We start from the raw sequence: 20,569 nt of genomic DNA on the forward strand, positions 1-20,569 counted from the left end.
AGGTTTAGATATAATGCCTTTCCCTAGCCTGTGTGCCCTGAATTTGGCCCATTGGTTGAACAGTTGACATCTCTGATTTTAAAGTTATGTATTAGAAACTGCTGTCCAGTAATGATGAGGATGGGAATCTACTGGCTGTGACTATACTGAAAATCCAGAAGGAGGGAGAGTAGGAGAGAGGGAAGTGACTAAACTGAAATCAAATTGGCAAATATTTGGCAAAAATGGACATGTGTCTGGCAGGAATTGGGCCCAGGGTCTCAGCTTAGAGGGAAATTGTTGCTATTGTGCAGTCATTGGCAATTTTATATTCATAGTTCTGAATTTGTTGTGGAAGAGCCAAGAGCTCATGTCATTCTGAGTAGGAGCTGATAATTGTTATTTCTGTCCTGACAAATGTTCATGGCCTTTTGCAAACCAAGCTTGAGACCATAGCAACACAATGCATCAGGAATGATTGATCCAACTGTGGCACCTGTGCTTTTAAGTGTTTTGCATTTATTATTCCAACATATTTGTTGGGGGACATTTCTTCATAATTGTCTAATCTTCATATTTTGCCATGTAGCTACTGAATATAGTCTGCCAAAAAAACACCCCCAAAAAACCAAAACCTTTTAAAAGGTGGTGGGAGGGGAAGTGAACTGTTTTGTATGGGGTTTTTTCTAGGTAAAATATTGGGCCCTGACATCAAATTCTGACTCATCCTGGTGTAATCCAGAGTGATTACATGTTTATTATTGGAATTACTCTGAGTTGACAGCAGTGTAACTGAGAGTGGGTTTTGTCACCTGCTTTTTCAACATTGACCTATGACATACAGACTTGGCATAATGTATTCTCTGGATTAGGGTAGGTTTTTATATTCTTTCATTAATACTTCCGATGGTATACGTTCATGAACATTCCTCCTATTGGAGAATATATCAACCTGGATTCAGTGAGTTTCCATGGAGGGAAACTCATCCCAGTGTTTGCAGAAACAGAGAACCTCTTTGTTTTAAGTGTGTAATAACTAGGGATCCTAGTTTTCTGTGATTAAAAACCCGACAAAATTATCTGAAAAAACACATTGTTTTTTTCATGGTGAGGCCCCCCACAGTGCTAATTGGCTGAGTGGCCTGGCAGTGACCCTGCTCCTTGCCACTAACTGGCCGAGAGGGCTGCTATTCATGTGTGCCCACCCTCTACCCCTGATTGGCACAGAAGGGTGGGGTTGCATGACAGGCAGCCTGCTTGGCCAGTCAGCATTGCTGAAAGGAGAGGGCAGCTACCATCTTGGTTGCCCCCCTGAATGGCGGTAGCTTCTCCTCTGGTAGACTACCACAGTAGCTGTGAGATGTGCTGGCTGCCACTGGGGAGCCAGCATTTTATTTTCAGTAAGTTTTAATTTTTTCTGGCAATTTCAAAAGATTCTCTTTAAAAATGTAAATTCTCTATTTTTCCATAGCAGATGGATTTCTAGGATCCTTGGTAATAGTCATCCAGTGGATGTGTGACAGAGAGAAACCAGCTGAAGGAAACTTATTATGAGGACTTAAAGGGTGCTTCTACACATATGCTTTAATATGCATTAGATTATTTTAATGCCCATTAAAGCATCATTGAAAAATGTGCTATTTAGTTCATGTGCATTAAAATAAGTTAGTATACATTAAGCATCACTAAAAAACTATGCTCTACAGTTGATGTGCATTAAGACAGCCTAATGCACATTTTCCTTGTATCTCACAATGGAGGTAGTAGATTTAATACACATTTACTAAAGTGCATTAATGCAGGTGTAGATGTGCCCAAAGTGATGACCAGATCACCAGGCTAGGTATAAATGGATTTCTGCTATTCACTACATTGCTCAAAAGAGATGTATTGCTGTGAGCTGCAGAGTTGCCACAAAATCAAGCCATTCTATTTAGCTGAAACAACTTTGGTTTCTATTGGAAACCTGAAATTTCTTCACATGGCATGAGACTCTTTTTGAGCAATGGGTAGAGGCCATTATGACAATGCAGGGGGGAGAGACTTCAAATCCCCTAGTGACAAAGGCAATAAAATAGAGGCTGGCCTGCTTAGTATTTTAACAATGTCATACCAGCTGAGAAGCATAGCCTTTCATTTTGGTATTACTTTGTTCTTCATTGTAATGCCTGATTACAATGTTGTCTCACTTGCTAAGTTAAAGCAGTATCTTTTTACATTAGTACCCTTCATTAATCTCAAAAAGCCCACTCAGAATTAGGGGCCATCAATTTTTCACCCTCTTGAAATGATTTGAAAGATGTTTAAGGTGATGAAAAAAATGTTGGATGTTCAATCTTTGGATGAAATCACAATAAAAAGCACATCTTTCCTCACCAGTGGAGAAAATGCTATCTTAACTCTATCAGAAGGCAATGTAACCTTGAGGAAACCAGAACTTACAAATTCCTGAAGCATATTTCCATTAAGAAACTGCACATTCTGCACATAGCTGCATGAATGTTATTTTATTTGTGTGACATGAGAGATTATTTTATTTGTGTGACACTAGGGCTGTGTGAAGTTTCGGGTGCTGATTCGATTCGGAGGAGATTCAGCCCAATTTCAGTAGCTGAATCTCCAAATCTGAATTGAATCAGGGGACCAATAAAAAGGTCTGAACTGATTTGAATCTCTCCAAATTGATTTGGATTTGGAGAGCTTTGGTGATTTGGGCAGTCCCTGCCTGCTGCAGCAGGGAGCTGGAGCCGGACTCACAGCTGGTAAGTAGGGGCTGGAGGAGGGGGCCATGGGGGAACCCCTGCCAAGCCCCATCCCCTCCCTGCTCCCCCACTTCCCCCATGGCTGCCCTGCCTGCCCCAGCTCCCAGCTGTTTAAAAAAAGGCCCGATTCACCAGGTGCTGTCAGGTGAGGGGGACGATTCCTGCTGCCTCCACTGCCCCATGCCACATAGGGGGCTCTTCCATGAGCCCCTTAACCTCCCCCTTCCCCCAGCCCCCCATGACTGCCCTGCCTGACCAAATCAAATCACTGTCCCCCGAATCAGCCGAATCCAAAGTGAATACTAGCCGCTTCACACAGGCCTAATATGTACAGAATGAACTAACTCATCTCTAAATTACAGAAGGATCCTGATCTATCTCTGGACGGGCTTCTGTCCCGTACCTGAAGATACCAAATCCAGACATTGGGTGATATCATCTTTTGCTTAAAAAAAAAGCAGGGAGGGGGGAACCCTGAAAAAACACAAGGGGAAAGGTACATAAAATAACGATCTTTAAAGCTTTATGTCTTGATAAACACTTGGGAGAATTGATCAGACATTATGGAATACTGTGTTAGGCACTGGAATATAGACTGCAGGATCAGGAAGTTAAGTGCTTTGTATGACCATTATAACAGTGCAATAAATTGACTGGCATTAGCACTTAGAAGTTCAGTAGCTATACAATTATATTAGAATCAATAACTCTAACTTGAATTCATTTTTAAAACACAGAAAATTTGTAAATCTCTTAGTGGGTATTGAATTTACATGGAAACTTAAATTAACCAGTGTCATTACTAGCAAGTTTTCACAAAACTTCCCATGCTGAGTTCTAGCATAGACTTTTTGTATAATTTCCAGCAATTTGAAAAATGCTTTTTTTCCCCCTTTCCATGACACTAAAAACAATGGGCAAGGGGGTCTTTAGGGTTTGTCTTTTAAAAATGACTTTCTTGGATTTTCACTACTAGCAGGGAAAGTAATTTGCAGCAGTCTACTCCAAGGCTTCCCAGTGTGCCTGAAAAACCATCTGTTTTCAAGTGTTCTGCTTGTTCTGAGCATGGTTCAAAGCCCCTGAAGTTGATGGAAAGATTCCTGTTCATTTAGAGCAGTAACGCTCAACTTTTTGGCCCCCCAGACTAGATGAGTGGCTCAGGAGCAGTCTGCAGGTCAGATCCAGCCTTGTGCATTGGGACTGGGCCCTGGGGGCCCTGTGCCACTCCCTATCACCCCTGCACCTGTGCTGCTCCCTCTTTCCTCTGGCTGCCAGGATTGGACCCAGGAGCCCAGCACCACCCTGTCCCGTGTGTGTGAAGTGGAATTGGGTCCTGGAGGGCCAGTGCAGCTTCCTAACCTCACATGCTTGGGATTGGGCCCTGGAGGCCTAAAATCACCTCTTCCTGGCCCCCCACAACAGGATTGGACCCTGGTGCCCAGAACTGCACCTGCCTGGCCCTGCACACTGGAATTTAGTGCCTGATCCAGTGAACAGAGCCTGGGCCTGGGGCTCTCCATGGCTCTGGAAACTTGGCAGCACTGTAGTGTCACTGCTTCCCCACCAGCAAATGTTTGGACCTATGGGGAGACCTGTGGGCTGGATGACACAGTGCCATGGGCTGAATCTAGCCCGTGGGCCAGTGGTTGAGCACCTCTGATTTAGATAGATTGTGGGCCAAGCAGAGGTGGTATACCAGGGAAGTGTGGCTCAAGAACATCAGGTTCCATAGCTCAGGACAAGGAAGGGGTCACTGAGGTTATCATCACATCTGATGATTTCCCCTGCCCAGTGGACCTGATGTCCATTTTACATGGCCCTGATTGACCCACAAATCCAGAGCAAGGCATGAAGTCATGTCTCTGGATTTGTGAGAAAACATATTTGTTTTGTCACCACATCCTGGGACTTAGAGAAACAGAATCATTCTTATTAGTGAATTTTAAATAAATATTCCTGATGCATTTGCCCAAAAAATTAAAGGAACTATTTATCAAGCAGGAAGGAGGTGTCATTAGATCGTGATTCTCATGATGTTTAAAAATACTTGTTATAAAACTCGTCCTTTTTTAAAAGTGTTAACTAACAAACACTTTGTACAAATTCAAAATGTGTGGTGTGATGGTGACAAGTAAGCAAAATATACGTGAGGTAAGGATTTCTTAGAGTGACATCTTTTATTGCACCAACTGTATAGTTGGGGTAGTGTTAGACAAGGTTTCGAATGCTAGATGGTCTTCATTAGGTCTCCTGATTTGTAGGTGATCTGTTGAAGAGTTTCTTGCATTTGAAAGCTCATCTAACTGTCTGAACTATACAATTGGCTCAGTAAAAGATACCACCCTAAGAAATCCTTGCCTTTGCATAATATCTGGACCATCTTGGCTACAATATCATTCTTACACTATCAAAATATACTTGAAATACCATGTGGCTCAATACATTTAATTATTTTACCAAAAACCTGGAAATGTGTGCATGCATGCATGTGTGTGTGTGTGCATGCATATATGCATGAAATCTTGAATGTTTTAACAGCTGGATCTAAAAATATTATGTGCAAGGTGGTCTGTGTAGTGAACAAGACATAGATATATATTGAATAAGATGGAGTTGTGCCTGCCTTAACCACTGTCACATTCTGTTCATAATACCATGTTGCAAATCTTGAGATTCATAAATTATGCCAGTATAAATGAGACTCCATTAAAGTCTCATTAGTTAGAAAGGACAGTTTGTGGTGTATGAGTCAGTAGGCTGAAGGACCTGTCTTACAAATAACAGAACTTGGATAGTGTACACTGAACAGGGCAACGGCCATCTCCTGAACAGTGCAAATAAAAATACTGAATTGCTTCCCTATTCACTGTGCATTATCTAACATACATAATGAATAGTACGTGATCCTGTAATTACAGACTGTACTGAAATGCATATGCATGAGGAGGTAACATCTTACGAACCAGGCTAAACTTTGGCATTTCTGACTTGAACACTTACTTTGGGTGCTTCACTTTGCAACCTCAGTTTTTACATCACACTCTACTTTGTGTGTGTCTATGCATACACTTACCTGCATATGTGTTCATATATGTTCAACAGTGTGCCCTTGTTGCCAAAAAACTAACAGCATACTGGGCTGCACTGGTAGGTGTGTTGCCAGAAGGGCAAGGGAAGTGATTCTTCCCCTCTATTCAGCATTGATGAGGCGACATCTGGAGTAGTGTGCAGTTTTGGGCCCCCCACTACACAAAGGATGTGGACAAATTGGAGAGAGTCCAGCAGAGGACAGCTAAAATGGTGAGGGGGCTAGGGGACATGACTTCTGAGGAGAGGCTGAGGGAACTAGGTGTATTTAGTCTAGAGAAGGGAAGGCTGAGAGGGGATTTAATAATGGCCTTCAACTACCTGAAGCAGGTTCTAAAGAGGATGGAGCTGGACTGTTCTCAGTGGTGGCAGATGACAGAACAAGGAGCAATGGTCTCCAGTTGCAGCAAGGGAAGTTTAGGTTACATTTTAGGAAGATTTTTTTTCACTAGGAGGGTAGTTAAACACTGGAACAGATTACCCAGAGAGGTTGTTAAATCTCCATCCTTGGAGGTTTTTAAGATCCAGGTAGACAAAGCTTTGGCTGGGATGATCTGTTTGGAAGATGGTCCTGCTTCGAGCATGGGGTTGAACTAGATGACCTCCTGAGGTCCCTTCCAATCCTAGTTTTATATGATCCTATGATTTTCTATTAAGAAATCTTGAGTTCATTCTTAATGCAGATTTTCATTTGTAAGCCTATACATTAGATAAATAAACTGATCAGTATTTTATGTATTGCTGCTCCCTTATGGATATAATCAGTGACCATCTTATCTTTCAGGACTATGTGTCTACGGTTGGATGGCATTTGCCCTCCATACCATTATATGTATAATTGTACTGTGCATCCCTTGATTATCCAAACCCCTTTGGAAAGCACCTGGTGAAAACCTGTTCAAAAACTATCATCATGAAAAACTATGTCATCATTTGATGAAATAGTTACAAATTCTGGAGTCACATTTAAGAATCAGAGACTCAGTATTGTGTTAAATAAAGCTTTAAAAAGAACTGTATGCAATAGCAACAGTTACTAGTTACAGCACTGTGTCAAGTGTCAGACTAGGGATGCATACTTTATTAAATAAGACTTAAATGCCCCTACTTTGTGTTTTGTTTTTGCTAATGTCACTGTGATGATTATTTTGGATGACATGTCTACGTGTGGCCATGCTTTATTTTTTTTTCTTAGTGATTTCCTGTTGCTTATAAACCAGTAGGTACGCTGATGATACAGTGGTGTGTTTATATATCATGCTGTTGTATACTATCGTTACAGGCATTATATTACAGCAGTAATAATGAACCAATCTTCCTTTCCTCAGTTCTGCTAAGTTTACTATATAGTCATTACTCTGGTTCCATGTATTTTATTTTCTATCTATCCGATTAATGAAATAGTTTTGAAATATAGATACTTTTCAGCACACATTTCTCCCCTCCCACTTTCTCTCTGATCAGTTATCTTTTTTTTCCCCCTTAGGATAAAAGGATGATGTGATGGAGGTGAATATGGTCTGCTGGTCAGGCACACGGCCCTCCCTGTCTTGCCTCACCCTACTGCTTGTCAAGCTGTTGGCCAGCGTTTGCCAAGGACTTCAAGGGACAATACCACTCGGCTTTCACTTTACACATTCCATTTACAATGCTACTGTGTACGAAAACTCTGCTGCGAGGACCTATGTCAACAGTAAATCTAGAATGGGCATCACCTTGGCAGATCTTACGTGGGACATCAAATACAGGATAGTGTCTGGTGATGAAGAAGGCTTTTTCAAAGCAGAGGAGGTCATAATAGCTGACTTCTGTTTCCTAAGAATAAGAACTAAAGGTGGGAATTCTGCTATCTTAAACAGAGAAATCCAAGACAACTATTTATTGATAGTTAAAGGGTCTGTCAGAGGAGAGGACTTAGAAGCATGGACTAAAGTGAATATCCAGGTTTTAGATATGAATGATCTAAGGCCTTTGTTTTCCCCAACCACGTATTCCGTAACAATAGCAGAAAGCACTCCCTTAAGGACTAGTATTGCACAGGTCACAGCAACAGATGCAGACATTGGGTCCAATGGTGAATTCTATTACTACTTCAAAAACAAAGTTGATCTCTTTTCAGTTCATCCAACCAGTGGAGTTATCTCCTTAAGTGGCCGATTGAACTATGATGAGAAAAACAGGTATGACCTTGAAATTCTGGCTGTAGACCGTGGGATGAAACTTTATGGAAACAATGGAGTAAGCAGTACTGCCAAGCTTTATGTTCACATTGAACGTATAAATGAACATGCCCCAACTATCACTGTAGTAACTCATGTACCCTTTCCATCAGACAAGGAACCGACATATGCAGTTGTTAACATTGATGACCTCGATGAAGGCGCTAATGGGGAGATTGAATCTGTTTCTATTGTAGCTGGAGACCCATTAGAGCAGTTCATTCTGGCTAAGGAGGGTAAGTGGATTAATGAATACAAAATCAAAGAGAGAAAGCCTATAGATTGGGACAGCTTCCCGTATGTTTACAACCTTACTCTCCAAGCAAAGGACAAAGGATCTCCTCAGAAGTTTTCTGCCGTTAAAATGGTCCATATTGCTAGTCCCAAAAGAGAAAGTGTCCCAGTAAAGTTTGAAAAAGAAGTCTATGATGTGTCAATCAGTGAGTTTTCTCCTCCTGGAGTGGTTGTTGCTATAGTGAAGCTGACACCTGAACCACAGGGCATGGAATATAGAATATCTCCTAATCTGGATGCTGATTTTTTTAAAATTAATCCCAGGACAGGGCTTATTACCACTGCTCATCCCTTGAAAATCATTGAAAAGGAACTCTATGAATTGGAAGTGGTAAACAAAGGTGGTGATTTAAAAGCTCAAGTTATTGTCAGGCTAGAAGATGTCAATGATCACACTCCAGAGTTCAAACAGCCTTCATATAGCTCTTTCATCAACGAAAGTGTTCCTGTGGGAACCAGCATTCTGTCTGTTTCAGCATTTGACAAAGACAGGGGAGAAAATGGATATATAACATACAGCATTGCCAGTCTGAATTCACTGCCATTCACTATAAACCAGTTTACTGGTATTATTAGCACATCTGAAGAACTGGATTTTGAATCCTCTCCAGAGAGCTATAGGTTCATTGTCAGAGCCTCAGATTGGGGGTCACCATATCGCCATGAAAGTGAGGTTAATGTCACAATATTCGTAGGAAATGTCAACGATAACAAACCTTTGTTTGAAAAAGTGGCATGTCAGGGAGTCATTTCATCTGACTTTCCTGTTGGTGGTCACATCACTGCTGTTTCTGCAATAGATATAGATGAGCTAGAACTGGTGAAGTACAAGATAATCTCTGGAAATGAGCTTGGAATTTTTTATTTAAATCCTGACTCTGGTGTTCTGCAACTTAAAAAATCTCTGATTAATTCTGGCATAAAGAACAACATTTTTGCCCTTAAAATAACAGCTACTGACGGAGAGAATTTTGCTGATGCCATATTTGTCAACATTTCAGTAGTCCATGGCAAAGTGTCCTCAAAGACCTTTAGCTGTAGAGAAACTAGGGTTGCTCAGAAGCTAGCAGAAAAATTGCTCAAAAAGGCAAAAGCAAATGTGAAGCTGAATTTGGAAGATGGTTTCCTTGATTTTTATTCAGTGAACAGGCAGGCTCCCCACTTTGATAAATCCTTTCCTTCTGAAGTAATGGTTATGGAGGATCTGCCTGTTGGTGCTAGCATCCTAAGGATAAAGGCATACGATGCAGACTCTGGCTTTAATGGGAAAGTTGTCTACACAATTTCTGATGGTAACACAGATAGTTGCTTTGACATAGACATGGAGACAGGACTGCTTAAAGTTCTTATGCCCATGGACCGTGAGAAAACAGAGCTGTATCTCCTTAATATTACAATTTATGATTTAGGTAATCCTCAGAAATCTACATGGAGGCTACTGACTGTAACAGTTGGGGACGCAAATGACAACAGGCCTATTTTTTTACAGGACAGTTACTTGGTTAATATTTTAGAAAGTACTAGTCTTGGTACAGAGATCATCCAAGTAGAAGCCAGAGATAAAGATCTAGGATCCAATGGGGAAGTGACTTACTCGGTACTGACAGATACGAAGCAATTTGCCATCAATAGTTCTACTGGAGTAGTTTATGTAGCTGATCATTTAGACAGAGAATCAAAAGCAAACTACACACTAAAAATAGAGGCCAGGGACAAATCGGAGAATGGCCATCAACAATTTTCTGTTGTGCCTCTGAAGGTTTTTTTGGATGATGTAAATGATTGTTCTCCAGCTTTTATACCATCCAGCTACAGTGTTAAAGTTCTTGAAGATCTGCCAGTTGGCACTGTGATAGCTTGGTTAGAAACTCATGATCCAGATCTTGGCTTGGGAGGTCAAGTACGTTACTCACTGGTGAATGATTACAATGGGCGATTTGAGATAGACAAAGCAAGCGGTGCCATCCGCTTGAACAAAGAACTTGATTACGAGAAACAGCAGTTCTATAACCTGACCGTGCGTGCAAAAGACAAAGGACGTCCGGTGTCTCTTTCTTCTGTTTCTTTTGTGGAGGTGGAAGTGGTGGATGTTAATGAAAATCTCTACACCCCTTATTTTCCTGACTTTGCTGTCATTGGATCTGTAAAGGAGAACTCCCGCATTGGAACAAGCGTTTTGCAAGTGGTAGCACGAGATGAAGACTCTGGACGGGATGGGGAGATCCAGTATTCCATCAGGGATGGCAGTGGCCTTGGAAGATTTAGCACAGATGAAGAAACTGGTAAGTTTGTAATAGGATGATTTAATTTTTTTCAATTTTCTTTAAACTTCAAAAAAAAATGACTACAAGAGTAAAACTAGGGGATAATTATTTCAGTTCATAATGGAACACAAGTTCAGCTCTTCATAACAGGAAAGATAAAATTATAAATAAAAAAAGGTTCCAGGCAATGACATGAATTAATTACTTGGTTACCTCCATCACACAAGGTGTGTGAAATAACATGCATTACTTTGCAGTTACCCTGTGGTGACTCCTGTTGAAAAGCAGCAGTGGTTATGCAATGCCTCCATTATATTATCTGTTTATAATGGCCCAAATAGTTTAAATGATTTGATATTCGGGCCCAGTTCTGCAAAACAATTAAGCAGGGGATTTATCATTATCTGTTGATGATTGTAAAATACGTAGGTCACCTCCGCCAACTGTGTCTGCACTCTGGGACTTGACTAAAAGGTTGAACTCAATGAAAATAAATGTCAGTGAAATATGTTTTAGGATGAAAGAATTTGTGTGCTGTGATCTTGGTCTTAATAATGGCTTGCTGTCATTTTTCAGCAGCAGACAGTTACTTGAAACAATACGCTACACCATATACTGTACTACGCTTTGTTTTAATAGGTAATGTTAAGCAGTGTGGAAATGTGTGAATACTGGTATAAAAATAGGAGAGACGTGCTCTTTGCATTAAGGATATAAAGATTTTAACGGTTTAAACTGCAACACCCTGGTCATTATAAAACATTGTAAAAATCATGTAGGAGAAGCTTTGTAGTAAAATGCAGTTTAGGAGCTGGCTGTTTAACTATCTAATAGCAGTTGGCAGTAATGGTACAGCTGTGCAGTTAGATTAAGTGAGGAAATTAGAAAACATTAGTACACATCTTACAAAATTACAGTGAGATATGTTGAGTTTGTGGGTTTGCTGTGGTTTAAGAAAACAGTGTATTTGTTTTTCTAACATATTTCATTCAGGAAGAGGTATTAAAGCATGAGCTTAAAATGTATATTTTGGCAAATTCAAAGTTTTTAATCAAATGCCGAAAGTCTAAACCTAACATTATGAAATACAGGCAGTATTCTAGAAGCTATTGGTCTGGTATAAAGTCAAAGCACTGAAAACATTGTCCCTCTCTTTGAGCCTATATACTGAAGTTGTACACAGACACTGTGCCCAATCTACTTCAAACTTGGTAGCCTGAATCCATATTCAAACCTGTTAATAAAGTGTCATTTTCAGAAGGGCTGAGCCCCTACACATTTCATTACAATAGATGGCAACTAGAGTGCTTGTGTATTATTGATTTGGGCAACTAAAATTAGACTTAGAAATTTAGTTTCAGGTGCCTGGATTTGAAAATGTTGTCCTATATTCTTACTAAGTTGCATGGGGCTTAGCTAAACAAGTCCTGTTAAAGGCAATTACTACAGGGTTCTTGGAATTTCAGGGTTTAATATGTATTCACTGAACTGAGGACAATTAAGGAGGAGCAGTCTTTCAGAAGAGCTGATTAGTGCAACATTGACATTTTCCTTTAACTAAATGATTATTTTTAGCTTACGCCCCAAATAGTTTAAATGATTTGATATTCCGGCCCAGTTCTGCAAAACAATTAAGCAGGGGATTTACCATGTCCTTCAGATTAAGCCCTTGCTTAATTGCTTTCTTGAATATATGCTTAAAACAATCTCTAGGATAGGATTTATTTAAAAAAAATAAATATGATCATTTTCATTCATTTGAAAATATATTTAAGAATAGAATTCAAAGCTCCATTGTATTCAATACTTCTTTAGAATTTTTTGAAAGATTACCTTGAAACAGAGCATTATAAAAAAGACATTTTCCCTTCAGTTGCACCTGTAGTTAACATTGCATATTGATATTTCTCTTGGACCTCTTTTCCCTAACTAATCAAAGAAACAGAGTTTTATTATAACCCAACCCCTCTTCAGGCCAATGCAGAAAGCTGATCAAGTTTCCTGATTGCCCTCAGGGGTATGTACAGAACAAATAGCCCTAACGTCTATGAAATCTATGAAATACTGGTAGTTTGGGAATTCCTCCAGATGTTTACACCATTGTAACCTTAGGGTAGAACTTGGCCAGTTCCATAGCCCGCGGAATGGGGTGGGCCACCTGGGCCAGGGCCCGACCAATTTTTAGCACGTTAATTTAGCTAGCTTTGTGGTTAAAAACATAGCTATACAGTTTTAACCACAATGACAATTGTGCATTTGTGGGTTATATAAATTAATGTGCTAAAAGTTGGTTGGGCCATGGCCCGGGTGGCCCACCCCATTCCACAGCCTATGGCCAGTTCTTTCAATTAGAAGAGCTCATTAGGGCTTTACTATTGGGTTGGTGGCAGCCTAAAAACTGTCGAATGATAAATCAGGTTCCTAGCTGTAATTAAGAGCTCAAATCACAGGTTGAATTAATGTACAAAGTGATAGCTGTTTGTTTATTTTTAGCGCAGTTAATCTGTCACTTTTACAGTGACTCACTCTATTAGCTTATCCACCATCTTTCCAGAAATTTGTGTAGGTAAGCAGGAATGTGAAATGCAAGGAATCAATATTATTGGCTGGTGACTACAACATCCTTTATAAACGTTAAATAATTCGCAACAAATTCAGGCTTTTTGTCAGTGGATGTGATACCAACGAAATGCAAACTTTTGCCAATGCTTAACTGGCACATTGGTTTTTTCTTCCTTTTTTTTCTCTTATGCTTCTTACCTGTGTGATAGGCAGTCATCTCTGTGGACAGGCTTGGTGACTACTATAATTCAGTGAATGCCTTAAAATGTAATGCATTTCTAGTAACCACAGATGGTTTTGCTTCTGGCTACCAAATAAGGATAGTTAACATAACTAGATTTCGCACACGCCTTCCTCCCTACAACCTCTCAAGGCTTGTTGTATGGCAGTCCAACCAGCCCAACCTCCCCCAGTGTTTCTGCTTCAGTAGGCAAGTATTTTACTCTGTCATTTTTAAAGTGGAGCTAATTAACCTACCTGCAGGGCCTTACTGGAACCTGAAGTAATGTAAATTATTTCCAAGGGAGTGTCTGAGACTATGTCCTGTATTTTGTTATGCAAAGGTGTTTTTTTTTTTTTTTTTTTACTTTTCATCCTAAATCATTAGTTTTCCTTCTTCACTGCTTTGCCAATTTATGCTTTTTTTGAATTCTTCTAATGAACTGATTTGGAGTACTTTGTTTGCCATTGAAGAATGTCACATTGATCATGTGGTATTCCTACCTGTCTCATTCACCAGAAGTTACACCCCCTGTAATCTGTCTTCTGCATGCCCTTTAAGTGCTTGTGTATATTTGTAGCACACACCATATTATGGTCATACCATACTCCTCCAATGCTGTTGGCTGAAGTTCAGAAGTCTTTCAGTCTGAAGCATCACCACTTCTACAAAGTATAAGGTGGAGGTTTAAAAGCCCAGAAGGAGAGGGATTGTAGATTCTGGGTATGCAATGATGGATAAGAAAGTTATTCACAATCTCCCTTTGCCCCTTTTCTTGAAAGGAGCATCAAGATCTGAAACAATGTCATTGCTGGTTGTATTGGTAGCTTTCCCTTTACCCAATGTTTCATCAATGCCTTCTTCCACAGACCTATCATCTCAAATCTTATTTCTCTACCTGCTACTTTAATTTAGCCGCGTTTGATTAAATCCACTCTCTAGTGACTGTAGTCTTCCTTGTCTGTCTTTAAATCTCAGGAGGCAAGGCACTTCATGAAATGATTTAGGTTTCCAAGAATAATAAAATAAATAGTCTGAATGTAAATCTGGTATGTATTTTGGTGTGGACCTAGTACCACTTGGGTTTTATATTGGTCAAGATCTGTAAGATGTAAGTGGTCTTTGGACTAACAACTAGGTCTATTAAGTGCCTTCCATCCTAAACCCTTCATTCCCTTTCCCGGGAGAGTAAATGTGTAAATCATCTGGTGTAGTTTCTTTTCATGTGTGTGTGGATCAATTAAATGGTGTCTTTAATCCTCTACTTTTCAGTCTGGTGCGTGCTTCTAGTTATTTGCCTGGCACTCTGGGAAAGGTCCTATACTTGCCTCAACTTTGTCTAAAGGTAAAAGTCTAGCTCTGATAGACATGAAATAAAACTATATCTTAGTAAACAGAGATGGTAGATATGTTTGCTGCATTCTGCTACACTGGTCTCAGCATTTTTTATCCATAGGTATTCTATTAATCCTGCCTGGTAACAGTCCTGTGAAATAAAAAAAAATGATCATCTCCAGTTTACAGATGGGGAAATTGCTCCTTGGAGTGTGTGGCCCTTCTCAGGAAGCATTTAAGTACATCTTCTTTGGTTGCACTGAAGTCTCCTCTGTACACAGGCAATGGGCTAAAATTTAGCTTATTTAAAGGCCAGTGTGTTTTTCAGTGCTCATGCAAAGCACAGATAAGGGACAAAAATGTTCAAAGTTGCTAAGACATACAAAAAACTAGAACTCTTGTTTCCAAAATGTTATCTTTTATTAGACCAACTGGGAAATGGCAAGAAAATTGTCCTTTTCTGCAAGCTTTCGGGACTAAAGTCCCTTTGTCAGGCTCTGGGAGAAGTGTAGATGGTACAAGATGGTAAAAAGTCCCCATAGGTAGGAAATAAACTTCAGTTTTGCACAGAGGGAGTTGAAGATGGAAGTCTGTCCCTCTGGGTCCATGGGAGTGTCTTTGTGAGCTGTGCTGAGTAGCTCTTTGATGTGTTGATCAGGTAGGATTCCTTCCCCGGAGGTGTCAGATGGCAGGCAGGGAGGTAACAAAAAAAAACCCTTCCTTGTTCTGCAATGAAGTTTAAAATCCAAATTTTTTTGTCTCAGACCAACATGGCTACCAAGTACACCCCTGAAACATGGAAGATGCCAAATTTTAGCTGATTTTGGATTTTAAACTTCACTGCAGAACAACAAGGATTTTTTTTCCCCTCCCTGCCTGCCATCTGACACCTCTGGGGAAGGAATTCTGCCTGATCAACACATCAAAGAGCTACTCAGCACAGCTCACAAAGACACTCCCATGGACCCAGAGGGACAGACTTCCATCTTCAACTCCCTCTGTGCAAAACTGAAGTTTATTTCCTACCTATGGGGACTTTTTACCATCTTGTACCATCTACACTTTTCCCAGAGCCTGACAAAGGGACTTTGGTCCCGAAAGCTTGCAGAAAAGGACAATTTTCTTGCCATTTCCCAGTTGGTCTAATAAAAGATAACATATCATTTTGGAATCAAGAGTTCTAGTTTTTTGTATGTCTTTTTGTCTCAGACCAACACAGCTACCAAGTACACCCCTGAAACAAAGTTGCTAAGTCACTTAAGAATCTAAGTCCAATTTTCAAAGGTTACTTAAAGGTTCAAAATAACTTAGGCCCTTCTTGGGAAAATTTTAGCCATAACCCAAGTTTTTACCAAAGTCCTTAAACTCATCTAGAAAATTCACATACAGTAAACTTTTTGGTTCTGTTTTTACCTACTTCAGAAGAAAAAAGACTGAGTTAAGTCTTCTGGGTTGTTAATTGGCCATGTCTTGATGGCCAGGTACAGACATTACATTTTTACCAGTGTAAGTGATTGGAAACAGGTCTACACCCATAACAGAACAGAAGCTTGGCGCACACAGACTTGTTTAAAAATGGCAGAACCTGATTTAAGATTTGTGCCCCACACCAAAGGACAAACATGTGTTCATTACCAATGTAAACGATACTGTTTATGAAAAACCATGTAACTTAGATCAATTCTGCCGCAGGCTTTTGGAATGTCTGTACCTACCCGATACGTTTACTTCTTTAACTTGGGACCAGGAAACCAAGTCTTTGGTTTTAAGAAATGTTTCTCTTTGTGAAATGATAAAAGCTTAAAAATACCATTAGAGAGAGATGGGCTTCAAATGATTACAAATCACACGGGGTGATTTACTATGTCTAGTGCAGCAATTTGCGGTACAATTCTGAAACCTTGGCATTTTACTTCAGGAATGATTGAAATGCTCTGACACACTGTTGCTAGAGTCCAAAAAAGAAGGCAATCATTTTTGGAAAACTTTAATCATAGCTTCAACTAACTTATAATGGAAATTTAACATACTGGGAAGTACAGTTTACAATAAAAAAACCTGCCTGCCAGTGTCATAACTCTTTGGGAGAAGGGAATGAATATATTGCTTCAGACAACTTGCATCTCATCGCTGTCTTCTAAAATAGTTCTGCAGATCCTGTGTATGCAAGCTGAAATATACTTTCATTTATCATTACAGTTTGAGGAGTTTGATAAATATTTATGTGGTGCTGAAACCAGCATAGCATTTCATTGAAAACAATATGAAATAAAAATGAAAATGCGATATGGTCTGTGTGGTTTTTTTGGCTTGTTCATTTTTTAGGAAAGTATGTCTTACTGACTAACTCTATGAAGAGTTTCCATGTAGGGTGTAATTCAATTTATATGAAATTCCTGGTGCAGGTTTTTAAATGATTAGATACTCTGGGTGCTCCCAGTTTTTCCATTGAATTTAGGAGTTTTTCATTACCTGGAGAAACATTTCAAAACAACACCATTGACTTAGACTTCTAAGTTACATTTTGCAAAGTGATTTACGCATGCTGGAATCCAGACCTCAGGGAAAATAAGCAGGGCATACACTGGGGAAAATCACCTAGCCAGGGAGCCCAGTCCATAAAGGAGAATGGGAGTTGGAGCGGTTGAACTTAAACCTTTGTGATGTGCAGTGGCAGCATTTCCAGGTAGTAGGAACATTGGATTTTTACTGAGAAATTTTGGGGAAACAATAAAAACCTCTTATTGAGCTGTTTTATTGCTTAAGTGTTCAGAGACTCTGCCAGTGCCCCAAAACTTGGCAGTCCCACCTCACTTCAGGTACTTGTTTTTTGTTTGTCCTGCCATGCTTCTTCCCTCCCACAAGTTGCCTTCCATCTTTTTTAATTTGATCTAAAGTAATATAATAGGAAAGCATGCACTGTGCAAAATTAATTTCTGTGTGCTGTGACTTCTGTATGTATTTGTAGATGCCAACATTAGTGACTTTTTCAAGAACAATTAAGATACAAGGCCCTGAAAATGATCTGGTTTTTCAGCTGTGATGTGGTGATGGACATGACCCATTTTGTTTTTCAAACTAACAATTGTAGATGTATCAAGAGTTGTTGATTTTTTTTAAATCTGTATCCCCGCATTTGTTTCTTTTGCCCCTGTGATGTTGGAATGCCTATTATGGGCAAACTTCTCTTCTCTGGGCTGCACATAAAATCTTAGCCGTAGGGTTCTGTTGTCCTGACCCATTGGAAAGGAATATCTAGTCTACCCTGCAGATCAAGAGGAAAATTGTGAGCTTAATTTGATACTGTACTACTTTATCTTGGTTCGTGATACAGATTATCATTCATTATCATTTCTATGCCTGTGGGAGTACTTTATAAGTTATATTTGGTGGCATTTTAGAGTGCAGTCTCTCTTTCTTTAACAGTATCCAACCAATTTCAATAAAGTAAATGTGAAGATAATCCTTTTGCTGTTTAAATGAATTGCAGTGAAGAAAGTAACCTTCAATTAATTAGTTGTGCATTTGTAAAATGCATGCATATGATTTTTCTGCAATGTCTGGCTACAGTGTATTAAAGGATCGAGGCATGTATGTTTTTGACTGGAAGAAACTGCTTTTGAATCATTTAGACTTAAAACATACATCAGTTTATAAAATATTTACTTTAAAGGTGCCCTAATACAATTATGGCATATTTTTAAAGTTCTCTTAGGTGAAGTCAGTTGCCCAGAATGACTTCATTCATATGTTCAGTTCTCACAGCTTAATACCCCATAAAATAGTTTATAATGTTCATAATTTACACATAAAAAATAGTCACTAAAGAACTATCGAAAGCCTTTATTATACAGGATGCTCCTGACAGTAGAACATCATTTCTAAATAATTTTAAAATAATTTTCTATTAGTGAAAAAGCATGGCTTATAGTTTCTCTTGCCTGTCACATCTGTTGTCCTCTTCCAGGACTGTGTATATCTATGTAGTCTGCAGAACTGAGTTTCACAAGTTGTAAGTATGATTTTAAGTCCAGAAAGAGCCATTAGATCATCTAGTCTGACATACGTTGTGTTTAAAGTCATTAAGTTTCACCCAACTACCTTGGCTACATGGCCATAACGTCTTAAGGGTAAGATTCAGAAAGGGACTTGGATGTAGCAATGCTAAATGTTGCTTGTCCTAAAAGTTAACTCCCTGGCTCCAGAAATGGAATTTGTGAAGTCAGCTTAGGTGCCTAAAATCCATATGTTTTAAATGAAGAGAGTTGGGCATCAGGGATTCATGCCAAGGAGGACTGGGATTTATAGCACTGAGCAGGCTTAGCAGCACAATGCCTGAACCAGTTGACAGGAAAAGCTGAAAAAGCAGATATATCTGAAACCCTGTCTCTCTTCTGGATTTAGGCTGCATTTAGGTGCCTACCTTCAACCCTGAATTAGGTACTTATGTGAAACTGGAGTTCACAGCCCCAAAACACTGCCAAGATTTAGGTCTGCAAGTAGTTACTCATGTACGGATGATGGGGTTACTGTTTTTTTTTAATATATCTGGAGTGGCAGTGCTATCACTGCCCCACTTCTACACTATATCCTAGTGATTAGGGCAGTCTTCTGGGTAGTGGGAAGTATGGATTTGGGCTGCAGAGGGCCTAAAACCCAGGACTCCCTTTTTGTTCAACTGCTGTAAACATTAATGAGACTTAAGATGTAAAAGGTAGGCATTAACTGCATCTCCTACTTTGTCTGCATATGTACTGTGGCCAGATCAGAGCTCTGGACCCAACTGGTCCCACTTAGAGGATCAGGGCAGTTTATTCCCTGAGGCTGCAGGGAAACTGGCACAACCTACTGTGAGCTTCACCCAGGTATCAGTGCCTTGGGCCCAGCTGGTCCTAGTGGGGCAGTCAGGGTGGCCAGTCCCTTGAGGCTATAAGGAACAAGACCTGCCATTAAAGGCTAGGCCCACCTGGCAGTATTCTGTCTGGGCAAAGACTTAGGTACTCGCTCCTGATATCTGGCCCTCACTCTTGGATTATCCTGACTTGGCTTTGGTTCCTGATTCTGGTTCTGACTCTCGCTATACTCTGACTCCAGCTCTGAACTTTGGCACGCCTTGCCTTCATCTCTGCCTCTGGCTCCTGATTCGGGTTTGGACTCCTGTCTTACTGTGACTGCATCCCTGGCTTCTGGTTCTCCCTGACTTGGCTTCAAACTCCTGCTTCCCTGGGAACCTGGCTCTTGGACTTTGCCTGTTTACAGGTGACCTTCTCCAGCCACCACGTCCCTGTTCCTAACAGTATATTTAAATGAAAGTGGTCCAAGGCAGCTGTGCTCAGACCGTCCCTACCGTAGCACAAGAAAGCCTTATTTGTGAATTCCAAGTACTCCTAGGCAGCATATAGGTAGCAAAATGCCTTGTCCATGTGTAGTAGCTAAACATTAGGTGCTTAATAGGTCTTGGATGCTTTAGAGTTTATGTAAGTTGCTGAATTGGACTTCAGTAAATTGAGATACTTAAGTTCTTTTGTGAATCTTGCCCAGAAGCAGGAAAGTAAACTTTATGCCCAAGATCACTCCAGCAGACGAATCAAGACCCAGGCTGCCCTTCTAATTCAGTAGCATAATTTGAGTGGGGGCAAGCAGGGCAGAGCACTTAGTGGCAGCTTCTGGGAGTCTGGAGCATGGCCGCACCAGCCCCAAACTGTTGCTGTTGCCCCTGGGGTAGGCAGACCATAGACTCCTAGGGTAGGGACAAGCATTCAAAAAGGCTGAGCCTGAATTCATAGTTTCATAGATTTAGGGTCGGAAGGGACCCAGTAGATCTTGTAGCCCGACCCCCCGCCAGGG

The 20,569-nt window shown here is 40.2% G+C and overlaps 1 protein-coding gene across 5 annotated transcripts in view; it reads left to right on the forward strand.

Annotated features, from left to right (window-relative positions):
• The window catches only part of FAT3 (FAT atypical cadherin 3), a 745,318-nt gene that overhangs the window by 38,745 nt on the left and 686,004 nt on the right, over positions 1 to 20,569 (forward strand). For all 5 annotated transcript variants that reach the window (XM_019524814.1, XM_019524817.1, XM_019524818.1 and 2 more), the window contains exon 2: positions 7,315 to 10,623. In XM_019524814.1, the coding sequence (XP_019380359.1) occupies positions 7,332 to 10,623 (3,292 nt within the window). In that variant the 5' untranslated portion in view covers positions 7,315 to 7,331. The remainder of the gene's footprint in view (positions 1 to 7,314; positions 10,624 to 20,569) is intronic.

This window comes from Gavialis gangeticus, unplaced genomic scaffold (assembly GCF_001723915.1).
Source record: "Gavialis gangeticus isolate Ggan-Ray unplaced genomic scaffold, GavGan_comp1, whole genome shotgun sequence".
In the NCBI taxonomy this organism is placed as follows: Eukaryota; Metazoa; Chordata; order Crocodylia; family Gavialidae; genus Gavialis; species Gavialis gangeticus.